The sequence below is a fragment of the Rutidosis leptorrhynchoides genome, chromosome 4 (genome assembly GCF_046630445.1).
Source record: "Rutidosis leptorrhynchoides isolate AG116_Rl617_1_P2 chromosome 4, CSIRO_AGI_Rlap_v1, whole genome shotgun sequence".
Classification (NCBI taxonomy): Eukaryota; Viridiplantae; Streptophyta; class Magnoliopsida; order Asterales; family Asteraceae; genus Rutidosis; species Rutidosis leptorrhynchoides.
The window spans coordinates 612,612,977-612,625,454 of record NC_092336.1 but is presented as its reverse complement, the minus strand read 5'-3'; the positions used below and the strand labels follow the sequence as shown (position 1 = coordinate 612,625,454).

At 34.1% G+C, this 12,478-nt stretch overlaps 2 protein-coding genes across 2 annotated transcripts; both read right to left on the bottom strand.

The window, feature by feature from the left end:
• Positions 1–27: 27 nt before the first annotated feature.
• Positions 28–4,556, bottom strand: LOC139839807 (TORTIFOLIA1-like protein 2). Its single transcript, XM_071829969.1, has 7 exons — positions 3,909–4,556; positions 3,608–3,802; positions 2,871–2,988; positions 1,911–2,509; positions 604–1,290; positions 346–511; positions 28–186 (listed from the first exon to the last, which is right to left on the bottom strand). The coding sequence occupies exons 1-7, from the start codon at positions 4,554–4,556 to the stop codon at positions 173–175; spliced, it is 2,427 nt and encodes an 808-aa protein (XP_071686070.1). The 3' UTR covers positions 28–172.
• A 3,061-nt stretch (positions 4,557–7,617) lies between these two features.
• LOC139904057 (26S proteasome regulatory subunit RPN13) lies at positions 7,618–12,266 on the bottom strand. The gene is made up of 14 exons (XM_071885990.1): positions 12,133–12,266; positions 11,745–11,810; positions 11,397–11,489; positions 11,151–11,210; positions 10,915–10,953; positions 10,747–10,821; positions 10,604–10,670; positions 10,011–10,062; positions 9,413–9,528; positions 9,287–9,310; positions 8,933–9,024; positions 8,590–8,667; positions 8,444–8,498; positions 7,618–7,920 (listed from the first exon to the last, which is right to left on the bottom strand). Exons 2-14 carry the CDS (start codon positions 11,781–11,783, stop codon positions 7,799–7,801), a joined length of 912 nt encoding a protein of 303 aa, XP_071742091.1. The 5' UTR covers positions 11,784–11,810; positions 12,133–12,266; the 3' UTR covers positions 7,618–7,798.
• Between the last annotated feature and the right edge of the window lie 212 nt (positions 12,267–12,478).

Genomic DNA, 12,478 nt, shown 5'->3' with positions numbered 1-12,478 from the left:
CAAAACGTAAACTTTTTGCTTCACATATTCGAAAGAAAACATCATATCATGTTCAAGTTCTATCATTCACTAACGATCAACCTACAATTCAAAACTAAGCACTTGAGCTGTAACGTCTAAAAAAGTAAATCATCAGTCTCATAAGCATTCAACGCAACCACACGCAGTTATCTCAAGAGCATTTTCCTGCATAAGAAAACATTTTCATTCCGTTAATATCATAGCGCTTGATTGGACATAAAAGTTAAGAATATAGACATCGGCATTCAAGAATATAACTATAGTGAGTATAAAAGATGCATGTAAGCACAGGATATAGTAAATTCTAAGCATATGATTGCGTACCCCAAACTTGATGCAATCGTGATACCAACTGCGTAATAGACCTCCTATCGGTAGCATTCGGGAACTCCATGTCAACAACTTCTTGAATTGCACCCAAGAACTGTCTCCTTGCTTTTGCAGTGAATACAAAATGATTTGGTCCATGCCCACTACTCAAGTCAACTGCCTGAAAAATATCATGAGATATAATAAATTTGTTAAGTCAACTTATGATATGATTCTAGTAAGTACAGGTGGCAAAATGGGCAGGATTATTACCTGCTGCAACCAGGGAATTATCGAACTCATGAACTGCTGTTTAGACAAAAACAAAGCCAAAGTGCTGAGTACATCATTTGCAGTTCTATTTGATAAATTTTCTAAAACAGGCCCTGTTTTATCAAGAAGATCAACTAAAACCATTTCATCACCAGAATTCAACGCTTCAACGTACGCAGAGTCTAAGTCACCTTGAGAAAAGTAGCCTTTAATAATTTTGCAGGAACTATGCTCGACTTCCATATTCAAACTGAACCCACCACCACCACCATAGTTTCTATTCGGTCCTCGATGGTTCCCCACCCCCAAACTACTCTTCTGCATGCCCTTTCCTGCAGGGTTTCTACTTAACTTTACAGCGGGGTCCACCCATATATCTGAACCGCTACCGGTACTAGCACGAGTGTCAGTTTTGCTTCTAGTAAACGTAGAGTCTTCCCAAGAATCAGATTTTCTTATCGGCTCCAACGGAAATTTCCTACTGCGTGTATCCAATGATGATCTTGGAGTGCAGGTCGAGAGTCTAGGAGACGGAGTAGTAGAATTCTTTTTTAGGAATCGAGCGGTTAATTCGGAATGTCGTCCACCGTGATCGACGTTTTCCGCCATTTGATCCACCACATCTTCTAAACTTGACACCTTTTGTTGTATCATGGACAAGCTATCCATTGTTTTTGTAGCAAACATCTAATACATGTGCACAGTAATCAAGTACAAAAATATGAATTACAGATGGTAAAAGTTGTGAGTATATAAGTTGTGAGTATATACTTTGTAATTAAAATTCAAAACCTGAAACCCAAATGTCATATAGTGGCGCTACTTGTCAACTTATAAGATGATTTAGTAATACGGGTAAGATGGGAAGATTTGATAACGGGTCAAAGTGTATATTTTGTTGCACTGGTTGGGTTGACCCGAAACACTTTTTGCCCTAAACTTTTAGATTCTCCATTAAATATTCAGAGATTGAGGCAACAATATTATACTATTTGAAAAACAAACTGAATAATAGATATATTAACAGATAAAATAAAACCAGAATTGACCCATTTATGAGTAACTGAGTCTGAAATCTTCCGAAAACCATTCAAGTACATAACAGTATAAAACCCTCTAAATCACTTTATTATAAAAGTTTAAAATATATATTACTATCACAAAAAATATCTATGATAAAAAAAGTAATAATTGTTTGTGGTACAAGACTCAAAGTGTAATAGAAGATTGACCGTTTGACACAAGCTCATCATCCAACCCAAGTGACCCGCACCTTTTACCACCCCTACAAAGGTCAAGACAGTTACCTGCAACATATTCATTAGATTCGACTGTTTGGTTTCTATTTCTAGAAGCTTTTCTCGAATGCAAACCATATCTTTCGCTGTTTGCACACAACACGCATGCTGCTCATGCACAACTTGAGAACTTGAATCTGTGACAGTTGAATCAACACTTGTACGATCCTCACTTTTAGAAAAATACCTTTGTTCTTCAGTACTAATTTCTTCTTCCACTTGGTGTTGATTTACTCCTTTTGATTTCACCATTTCACCCTTTAAACGATAGTCCCCAGTCACCGGACCCGCATTAATAGTGGATGCAGATGAACAATCCTGTTTGCCATCCAACGGTGCATGTTCATATCCGAGTTCTTGAGTCAAAGTGATATCAGGTTTAGTACGTTCAAACATTTTAGTGACGGTACTACCTTCAGACTCTTCATCGTGAGTGTACGCTAAAGAGATATTACATTTTTTGGGAACACTAACTTCTATATGCCAATCATTTGTCTTGGGATTCAGTGGACTATCCACATAACTATGACCCGTATTCCTAACTGATAGTGGAACCCGTTTTCTTATTGACGTAGATTCAGAATTGCTTGGAATGTCACTGTAATCACCTGCAATTTTAGAAGAAGAAAAAAAATCATGAAATAAACATTTATGTTGATTTAAAAAGATATCTTTGTAAGAAAGGATTTGCTGCATTTTTAGGAAACTTATAACAGAAAGTGTTACAAATTTTTTTGTGGAAAAATAATAAAGATGTACCAAGTCTTGAATATTTCTTTCCTAAGAACTAGCAAGTATAGATACCAAGTTATAAATTATTTAGAAAACTTAAATCATATGTATCAATCGATGATTATGCTGATACCGACAATTGTCCACATCAAGTAAAAACCATAACAACATTGAATCACATATTTAACGATATAAGCTGAAAATTTCATGTATGCAACAGTTACAAAATAAGGCCACCAGTCATTGCTAAACCTTTGATTGAAGATCCGGCTTCTGAAAGTTCCGATGCATCTGTTCCTAGAAGACTTTTCCAGAGATGTAAGGCTTGAAGTACTGCGTCCCTAACTGGTTTAACCTATACAAATGAAACAATTCTTAGATCTAAGACACGTGCATTGATTGTGGTGGCAAAATGGGCAAGTCAGGTATAGTTGTGTTGACCCAAACGCTCTTCATCTTAACACTTTCTTGAAAGCTAGCATCATCTATGATTACAAAAACAAGTTTGAAAGTTTTATACATTTATGTGGTGAATTCAAGTTTATAGACATTTAACTGTTGGACCCATTTGACTCATTTCCTTTTTCATTTAAATCTTTTTATTATATGGACTGCTATAGACATAAGCAAGGTTGCAAGACTTGGTACTCATAGAGTACTCGGTCGGAACTTTTTAGGGAGTACTCTGCAACTCGGGGAGTACTCGGATTTTGACCAAGTTTGATTTTGACCGAGTATTGAATGAATTATGATCAGTTTCCTAGTTTGACCGAGTTTTGATCAAGTTTGACCCAGCACTCGGGGAGTACTCAGAGCTCACTAAAAACCAAGTACCCGGGGAGTAATTCCGAGTTCTGCAACAATGGACAAAATATAACATAATTGGACCCAGTCAAAAGTAAATAGGTTGATATTGCCACCCCTACATACAATAAAGTAAACTCCCAGAAGTTTATTTGCAAAAGAATACCAACCTTATCAAAGCGACACATTTCAAGTGAACGAATGCAAGATGACTTAAGAGAAATGGCACATGATCCATTGCTTGAAGCAAGTTCTGTTAATGCTTCAGCAGCAGCTTTTCGTGTTCTCCAGTCACTGTTTTTAAGAGCTTCTTGGATGCTAGTCATTGCGGCAATTAGCATACTTTGTGTCGAAGCCCCCCCTGCCTGAAATTTTATAAATTTTATAAATAATACTTTATACTATAAAATTGATTATGCATCTAATCACAACGCCATTCACACAAGACAAATTAAATAGAAACAAACAAACCTGAATGATACTTCTGTTTAACTCAATTACGGCTGGTTTTGCCATAAAGTGTGGATTTTTAAGCATCTTTGTCGTCCTTGTCAGCATACGTTGTAGTATAGGCAACGGGGGGTCACGTGTATGATCAATTACCCGAGATAAACACAACGCTGAACCAAACTGAACATGTTTATTTTGCTCGCCTAATGCTTCAAATAAAGGTCTCACTAGTACAACAAAGCTTCCCTCAGGCTCAAAATTACTAAATTTAGACGCCAATATACCCATAGTCTCAACACATGCATTTCTTACAACAGAATCTGGATCCTTGAGTCGTTTAACAATACTAACAACCATTTTTCCTAAGTGGGGCCCGATGAGACCGTGATGGAAAGTCGTGAGCATACCCATTAATCTAATACACTCCTTACGAACAGCTATTTTTTGTTCTGAATCGGTATCTAAAATGCACGACAAGAATATTGAAATTCCATCTGCGGTTAAACTTTCTATTGTTCTTCCAAGTTCATCAACCCCAATTTCATACGTATCTCTATCGGAAATCTTATTTAATGCGAGAATTACTCGTTGTTTCAGCTCAAAAGTCACATGTTGATTGTTAGTCCTAGTGGAACTTCCCTTCGATTTTAACGTAGCGTGCATCTTCATCTTAAGCTCCTTTAAAAAAACTCCTAATACAGCCCTAGGTGTTACTAAATTCCATCAACTTCAACTAACACATAACAAAAAAAAAAAAAAAAAAAATGATCCACATCAGGTATCAATCTGCGAGAAATAAAATAAATAATTGCAGGAAATTGAGCTATTTGTAAAGAAAATTCAATAAATAATTCAAAAGCTAGTAAATCAGTAGAAATGGAAATAATTCAAAAATGGCTACAACATATACAGACTAAAACCCTTTTTAGAATAAGTAATTAACTTCTTTTAATAAACTAAATGTAATTGCAGCATAGGAGAGATAACTATCATGAACAGATCATAATGTAAATCGGATGTAATGTTAACAAGATCACACCTATTCAAACGTATCCCCCATTAAACCCTAGAAATAGATACAACCATTTATTTATATGATTCTGTAAGCAGCAACCAAATAATGCAAAGCTTTATATTATTACTCGTGTAAGATAAACTTATTACCTGGAAACATACTCACAGAATGGGAAACAAAATCTGCATAAAGGGTTTGAAAGAAATGGAAATACAAAAACATTGAAGAAGATACCGTACTTACTATAATATAATATAATATTATTATATTATTTCTTGAATTTTGAAAAAATAAGCAAGTGGGGCGTTAAACCTCTGTTTTCGCGCTTACATGACTATGGATTCGAATTTAAAGTACGATTTGGATTTATTGTATTTTTGTAACGTGGGTTCCAATGTGTGTCATATGCTTTGTCAATTTCTACTATTTGGCCCCTCAACTTGTCTTTACTGTTTAATTATATCCAAAAATGTCATGTTTCATTTGTTTCAAATCTAAGCAAGAGATTACTGTAGTTCAGCAGGTTGACAGGTCAATTAATGGCTAAAAAATATATAGTTCACATTTTTGTGTATCTTAAACATAACATATGCACAAATAAAGTACCTTTAAAAAATATAGTTCACATTTGTTTCACACTATTGTATGTATTTGATAATTTTGTTGAGTCGACATGTCATATGAGTATATGACTCATCATTTTGATATCATCAAAAGCGGTATCACTCACCAGTGTATAAGTTATAAGAAGTTGAACACATACATACATATATAGAATATCAATAACTTAAAGTTTGATGGATATATAATGACAACTTTTATAGTCGGATACATTTCAATTTTCAAACACTTAAGCATAATACTTATGACATGCTCTTATTTTTCTGGACTTCCATTAGTTGGTAACCACATCTATCACATGGTTGATCAGGTATGGTTGAGCTTCCTAAGCAGTCTAATCAGCTCCATCTCCAAATCCCCGATGAACGTCATGATACCTATAAGTTACTAAACACATGTTTTGCAAAGAAGGTAGATCAAACACATTCAAATATGACAATATGAATTTCAGGGTGCGTTTGATTGCCTCTAAATTGAATGGATCAGTGAATGCCGCCCATGGAAAAGATGAATCCTTAGGATCGATATGAGAGTCCAACTACATTACATTACCATAATGTTCTATATTTAAAAGATTCAGCATTCGGTGCATTTTTTTCAAAATCGGAATGACAACAACAACAACAATACCCTATCCCCGCACGTGCGAGGTATGAGGGAGCTAAGATGTAGACAATCCTTCATCTACCCTATAATAGAAGAGAAGTCGTTTCTCTAACCACGAGTCGAGAAAAAATTCTCCACCGACAGGAAGAGAAAGTTATCTCTCTCTACTCCAGGGTAGAGATTGCTTCCGTGAAGACCTCCGACCAAAATATCGGAATGACAATTGATGTTAAATCGTTCAGAGTTGAAATACTCTATTAATCATTAATTGCTTATATATCTTTTAGTATCCTTCATATTCTAACACTTGTGAAACAAAATTATTCTTGTGTTTGTTCATTTGTAAGGTTAATACGTTCATTCTAGATCATTCATAAAGTTCATTCAGATAGTATGAAATAGGTTATTGTCGTTCAAAATCAAGTTCAATCATAACAATTGAATTATTCAGATTTTAAAAAATTAAACACTTAATCATTTGGTTTTATTAAACGCACCCTTAGTTATACTGTATTAGTGGGTGAAATCGTGATATTGATCTTGAAAGGTCATCCTATTCAAGCAAAGAAATATTGTGTTACAAAAAATTTGAACTTTTATGCAATGGGTGTTTAAGACAAATCACGAACGCGCCCTTTTATAAATGCACCTTCACGGATGCAACTTTCTTATTCACGAGTGTTTACCTAATTACTTGCTAAGCAAAGCTGAAAGGCCACACAAATCACCTAGTTAAGTTTTTCATTTGTGCTATTTGCAATTTACCTTACGACGGATGTGCTTACATACATGCCCTACTTCGATGTCGATACAAAATGAATCTCATCCAACGCGTGTACCTTCAAGAATTGAACATAGGATATTCCAAAGATTATTGTCATCCGTGTCCGCATTTATTTCAAACAAGTAGAACTGTTCAGTTGCAGATTTTGTGATTTTATCATACACCCTACAACTGTGTTTGTTATTCCCTCAGGCAATTCAATCACACGTATGACAAAAACCTCATGAACCTACCTACCTAAGTTACGCCTTGTGAGAAGGAATTTGATCCTAAACGTTCTCTCAATGCTTGAACGTGAAAGACACAACTACAGTACACACCCACAATACAAGCAGCGTTAATCAATATAAAAGAAGTAAAGTTTGGAGCTTTACTTAGAGTATCCTAAGTGTAGGTAGCTCATTGCAAATGTCGAGGATGCACAAAATGTTAGTATTTGCACTTGTTCGTCAGAATATCTTATTTACACGAAAAAAAGTTCACCTTTTTCACTCTCATTTTACTGTTCATTAACTTTAAAATTCCCCAAATCAATAATCCACCACTATACTTTCTCATTTGAGGGAAATCTCATTTTAAAAATTAGACATTGAAAAACTGTCTTGCACTCTACTTTAGACCGGCTACAACCTGATAGATTGCATCCATAGATCCAACGAGGCAAGGGTTGAAGATGTAGCAAAACAATTATAATAGATCTAATCTAAAACCAAAGACAAATGAGTACATTTAAAATTTAAATCACTGAAATTATCACTAATGTTGTGTACATGACGAATATAAATTCAAAAGGGCTTACAGTATCCACAATCTGTGATGTAATTTCTCACTGTCAATAAAACAAACTGTTGAAATCAGTTTTTTGTTGTGCAAAACTGCTTAGTTTTATTGATCTTCATCCATTCGATCAGTTTGATCAACAGTCTGAGATATAGTCTCCTCGGAACTTGATGTTTTGGCAACAGAATCTTCAAGGGCCTCAAGAAAAGATAAGACAGTGAACTTGTCTGAAAAAAATATGTCATTGTACTTGTGATTAAAAAATCTGATCAAGCTCGGACGCAAATACTGCATATTGAATTGGCACCATATTGGGTTTTATGTTTAGAAAAGATTAGAGGTGGCAAATTAGACACGTAATTCATATATAGGTCAGCTCAGGTACTATTTATAACAAGAAGAAATATACAACCTTGCTAAATGGGTAAAACGTCACCCAGAAAGTGAAGTTTTAGTGGATATAGAAGTATAAACCTCTTTGAATCATTTAACTAAAAAAGGCAGATAAGTTTGATATAAACCACATATCTAAAATGCTAGAGGTGGCACGATGGATGGGTTATTGGGTTGAGTAACGGGTCGAAATGGTTTGGGGTAAAACATGTTTATACATTAACTGTAGAGTTTCTATAAATTTTACCCCAAACAATTTCGACCCGTTACCCAACCCATCCATTGTACCACCTCTAGAACTTTTTTGAAAATGTGTATTTAATTCAAATCAACAAACTAGTACTTTGTAAAACTTACATTTACTTGGGTCAACTCCAAATTGAGTCAGATCTATTTGACCAGTCTTCAGCACCTGCACAGACAACAATTTACGAACATCTTTATAACAAAGTAGTAAAAACATTGGAAAAGGAAAATCAAGGAGAGAGCACATGGATCCTTACGTAAGTAAAAGAATCAACTTGTTGACGAAAAGGAGGGCTTTGCAGCAACTCCATTAATTCCTCCGGAGTCCATTCACCCTGCAGCACGACATGCCAATTCTCAGGGTATAATATTCATTTCAAACGGGTCAAAGCAATAAATTTAATGCATGCAGAATCTTGAATCATATTTATTCAAATTCAAAAAGATTATCAATGTCACACTGATTTTGTAACAAAGAATAACTGATTAATCAAGTGATGATAATAGTACAAATGACATGCATATGGATCAACCAATGCCCAATTTAACCACCACTAAAAACTGCCTTTTTTTGACACTTCACCCAACCGTTCATATTACCTCAGGTAAATGGGATGCTACTTGCTCCAGTGACAATGTCTCCATCAATGGTAACAGAAGCTCAGGCCTCAAGATATCACCCAATCCTAAACCTGTAAAGACAAAATTCACAGTAATTACATTAGAACCAATAGGTAATAAGCTATGTTCTGTTTGTCCCTAAAAGACACAAAGCTTTTCCTCTTCAGGTTGTCTGAAAAAAAGTGTAACAATTCCCAAAATACTTTTTTGTCTATTTGTACTAAATAGTCATTACTCTGTGTTTGTATATATGTTGATCTGTAGTCAAACATTTGTATAACTGCGTGCAAATAAGAAAGTACATAAACACTAAGCAAGAAAGGAGTGCATTACCTCCATCAGGATCTGCGACCTCACCTGAACATTATCCCATAAATAACAGATTAGTTCCAAATGGTAACTATCCAAATGGAAGAGAGATTGAAGCTTTAAGTACGAAAATGTTGACTTATGACATACCTGAGGGTCCAATATTACTCAAGATTCTCTGCAGATCAGACAATTTAACAGGTCCTGAAGACGAAACATCACTCATTGCTTCGGTGCCCATACTTGGTCCAACCAAATCTCCAGCCCTGTAAACAAGTGGCGTTATTAGCTAAAAACAGTCAGCCAAGAACTAGCTTGTTTTAGTAAATCAGGTATGTAGATTCGCAAAATCAGTCTGGTTTTCAGAAGTGTACAATGTCAAAAGATAGGATCACATCTTTCATCTATTACACTTGGTGCTTGATGATGTCAAAAATCTGGTCCATATCTTTAATGACCATTTTTCAAAGCTAAATAAACCTACTGGCTGATTATCATCATAACAAACTACTTAAACCATTAGTGTGCCATGTTATTTAAGGGATTTAAGTAATAAAAGCATAACATTTCCAACAATGGGTTATTCGCTTAGAAAGTGTACAGTATAAAAATGTGGGGATGACAACTGACGAACAAGGTCATATGAAACACATGAACAGGGTGACATAAAACACATGAATAGAAGGATGGCTTATAATATAAATATGAAGTAAGTAACAAGCATAAGCTTCGTTAAATATCAACATACCGTGATGAGATATCTTCACCGAGCGTGTTGTCTTCTTCTTCAGTAGGTAAATCTGTCACATAAAGTTCTCACACACTGAATACAAATATATATCCAAGACTCATACATAATAAATATAATAAATCTGAAAGTTTACACCAAAAATCCTCAAAGTAACCATAGCCGTGAAATAAAGGTAAACCCCAAATATTGAATAGAAGCATCATAATCTGTTTTCATATACATGTGTCTGTTGTGCATGTGTGTGTGTATTATAGCACAATCATTAGCTCAGGTGTAATAATAATAAGGATCAAGTGTTCTTTTGGAGCACAACTGACATACAGCTATGTAGAAATGTTTATGTAGTTTGCTCGTTGCTTATGTGCACATAAGTAACAACTAACAGACTTTCGAACTTTAGAGTAACTTCAGTAGAACAAGTTGATCTAATAATAACTTGAGTATTCAGGTAACAGAAATTTGCCAACTATAAGATACACACTCTAGCTTTCACAATTCTCAGACATAATGTAACTGATAACTTTTGTAATGGGACATAATATCAGTAACGTATGTATTCAAATGTATGATATACACTCCGTAAGAAATACCTATTGGTTGATTCAGGTAGAGGTTGACAGACTTGCATAATTCTTCATCGTTGTCAGCTATGGGCTCCTGGAATCAGTAGGAAGAATATAGGTCAATCTAAGATAAAATTATAGCTACATAAAGAACAAATTAATTTGCTAACCTGCATCCAGAAGAAACACTTCCGATCGTCTGTCTGAAACTTTAATAAGTAAACCCTTTCAGAAGATTGACCGACCTAAATTGGTCAAAAATACACAATGAGCTAAATATGGCCAAATAATATCTCATCAAAATACATATATAAGAAAAAACTCATATAAAAATATACCTTTTCAAAAACGGCCTCTTCAGGGAAAACAATCTGATCCTATATTAACTTGGGTTAAGAACAAGCCAGATATTCAAAAAAGTATTCAAGCTAAACACTAGCAGCTATGAAATGTGGAATAGCTAATTTTCCCAAAGAACTATTTCGGGATAGAGTTGAACATATATTTAAAGCTAATAGTCGGACTAAATTCACGCAAATAATATCGAAATGTACGACAGCAGAAACTAGGATACATCTTCAATCGTGTCATTACCCCGATTCAGCCACTGAATATGAACTAGTCCCTCCTCACCCTGCAAAAAGTCAACACTTCAATAGTTCAATTTATAAAGTAAAGTAATTTTCAAATTATGCATGTTTCAATAGTTCAATTCATAAAGTAAAGTAATGCTTAAGATAAGACATAAAACACGTTATAAGTATAACAGGTAAATAATGTATATGTGATAAATATAAAACATGCATAAGATTGATCATACTCTTCCAATGCGAACAAGCCCTTTACGAGGATCAGCAACAACACGTGTTCCTTCCAAATGCATTTTGCCAGCACGAAACTCCAGCAGAACGTCCTATAGAAAGCAAATCACCATTGTATATTGTATAATACGTTTATATGTCCAAAATAAAATAAAAAACCCTATTCTACGCGGTTAGATTTATTATAAAAGTAACAGCATTGGAGAGTCACCGATAACATACAAATGTGACATCTTCAAAAACAACATAGAGTTGCATAAAACATATCTACTTAATTTCGAGTGCTATAATTTCAGTTTAGAAACCCTAGAAATATCATACAACAAAATACAGGAAACTAAGAATACCTGAATAGCAGGAAAAAGCTCTGTATCTACAGAATCCATAAGTCCAACTGTATATTAAGCTATTAACTGCACATACAACAAACATAACGATACATTTATATACTAATCTTTACATATATCGGACAATTAGAGCTGTTAAAAGAGAGATATTGTAATTTCAACATAGTGGAAATAACCTTAATAAGATAATAAGAATAGTATTATGACTAAATAAAATCTACAAGAGTAAAGTTCATGAAACCCTAGCTGTAGTGTTAGGAGAAATTGAAAGCAATAACATAGATAATCAATAATCGATGATTATTAATTATTAATTATATTAAATTAAATTAGGAGAAAAGAGAACGCTCAAAAAAACTAGTACTGTAAGATATTGATAATTGATTACCTATTTGTGTAATTATAGTTGGCTCAAGTTCAGAAGTGTGTATATCGTTCTGAGATGACGATTTACGCGATGCGTGTGCCAAGGCTTGGGGAAATATTATGAATACGGTGACGAAGTAGGGTTATTGCGATTATATCCTTACGAGATATCGGCGTCGTATTTGATTTGATTTCTATTTATTTTGATTTAAAATTAAATTTAATTTAATTTAAATAATTAATTAATTAATTAGTAATTTATATTAAAGTATTATTTTTTATTTTTTTTATTTTATACATTTATATTATTATTATATAAATATAAAATATAAAATAAATGTATATGATTAAATAATTACACAAATATA

What these genes read in the sequence shown, in the direction of transcription:
- LOC139839807 (XM_071829969.1), bottom strand. Translation starts at nt 4,556, where the DNA reads ATGAAGATGCACGCTACGTTAAAATCGAAGGGAAGTTCCACTAGGACT. An exon ending in CAAAGGTTTAGCAATGACTG is followed by an intron (nt 2,510 to 2,870) that starts GTGGCCTTATTT and finishes CTAAAATTGCAG; the next exon opens with GTGATTACAGTGACATTCCA. An exon ending in ATCTAATGAATATGTTGCAG is followed by an intron (nt 1,291 to 1,910) that starts GTAACTGTCTTG and finishes CACATGTATTAG; the next exon opens with ATGTTTGCTACAAAAACAAT.
- LOC139904057 (XM_071885990.1), bottom strand. Translation starts at nt 11,783, where the DNA reads ATGGATTCTGTAGATACAGAGCTTTTTCCTGCTATTCAG. An exon ending in GGTGAAGATATCTCATCACG is followed by an intron (nt 9,529 to 10,010) that starts GTATGTTGATAT and finishes ACTTGTTTACAG; the next exon opens with GGCTGGAGATTTGGTTGGAC. An exon ending in TAGCATCCCATTTACCTGAG is followed by an intron (nt 8,668 to 8,932) that starts GTAATATGAACG and finishes GTCGTGCTGCAG; the next exon opens with GGTGAATGGACTCCGGAGGA.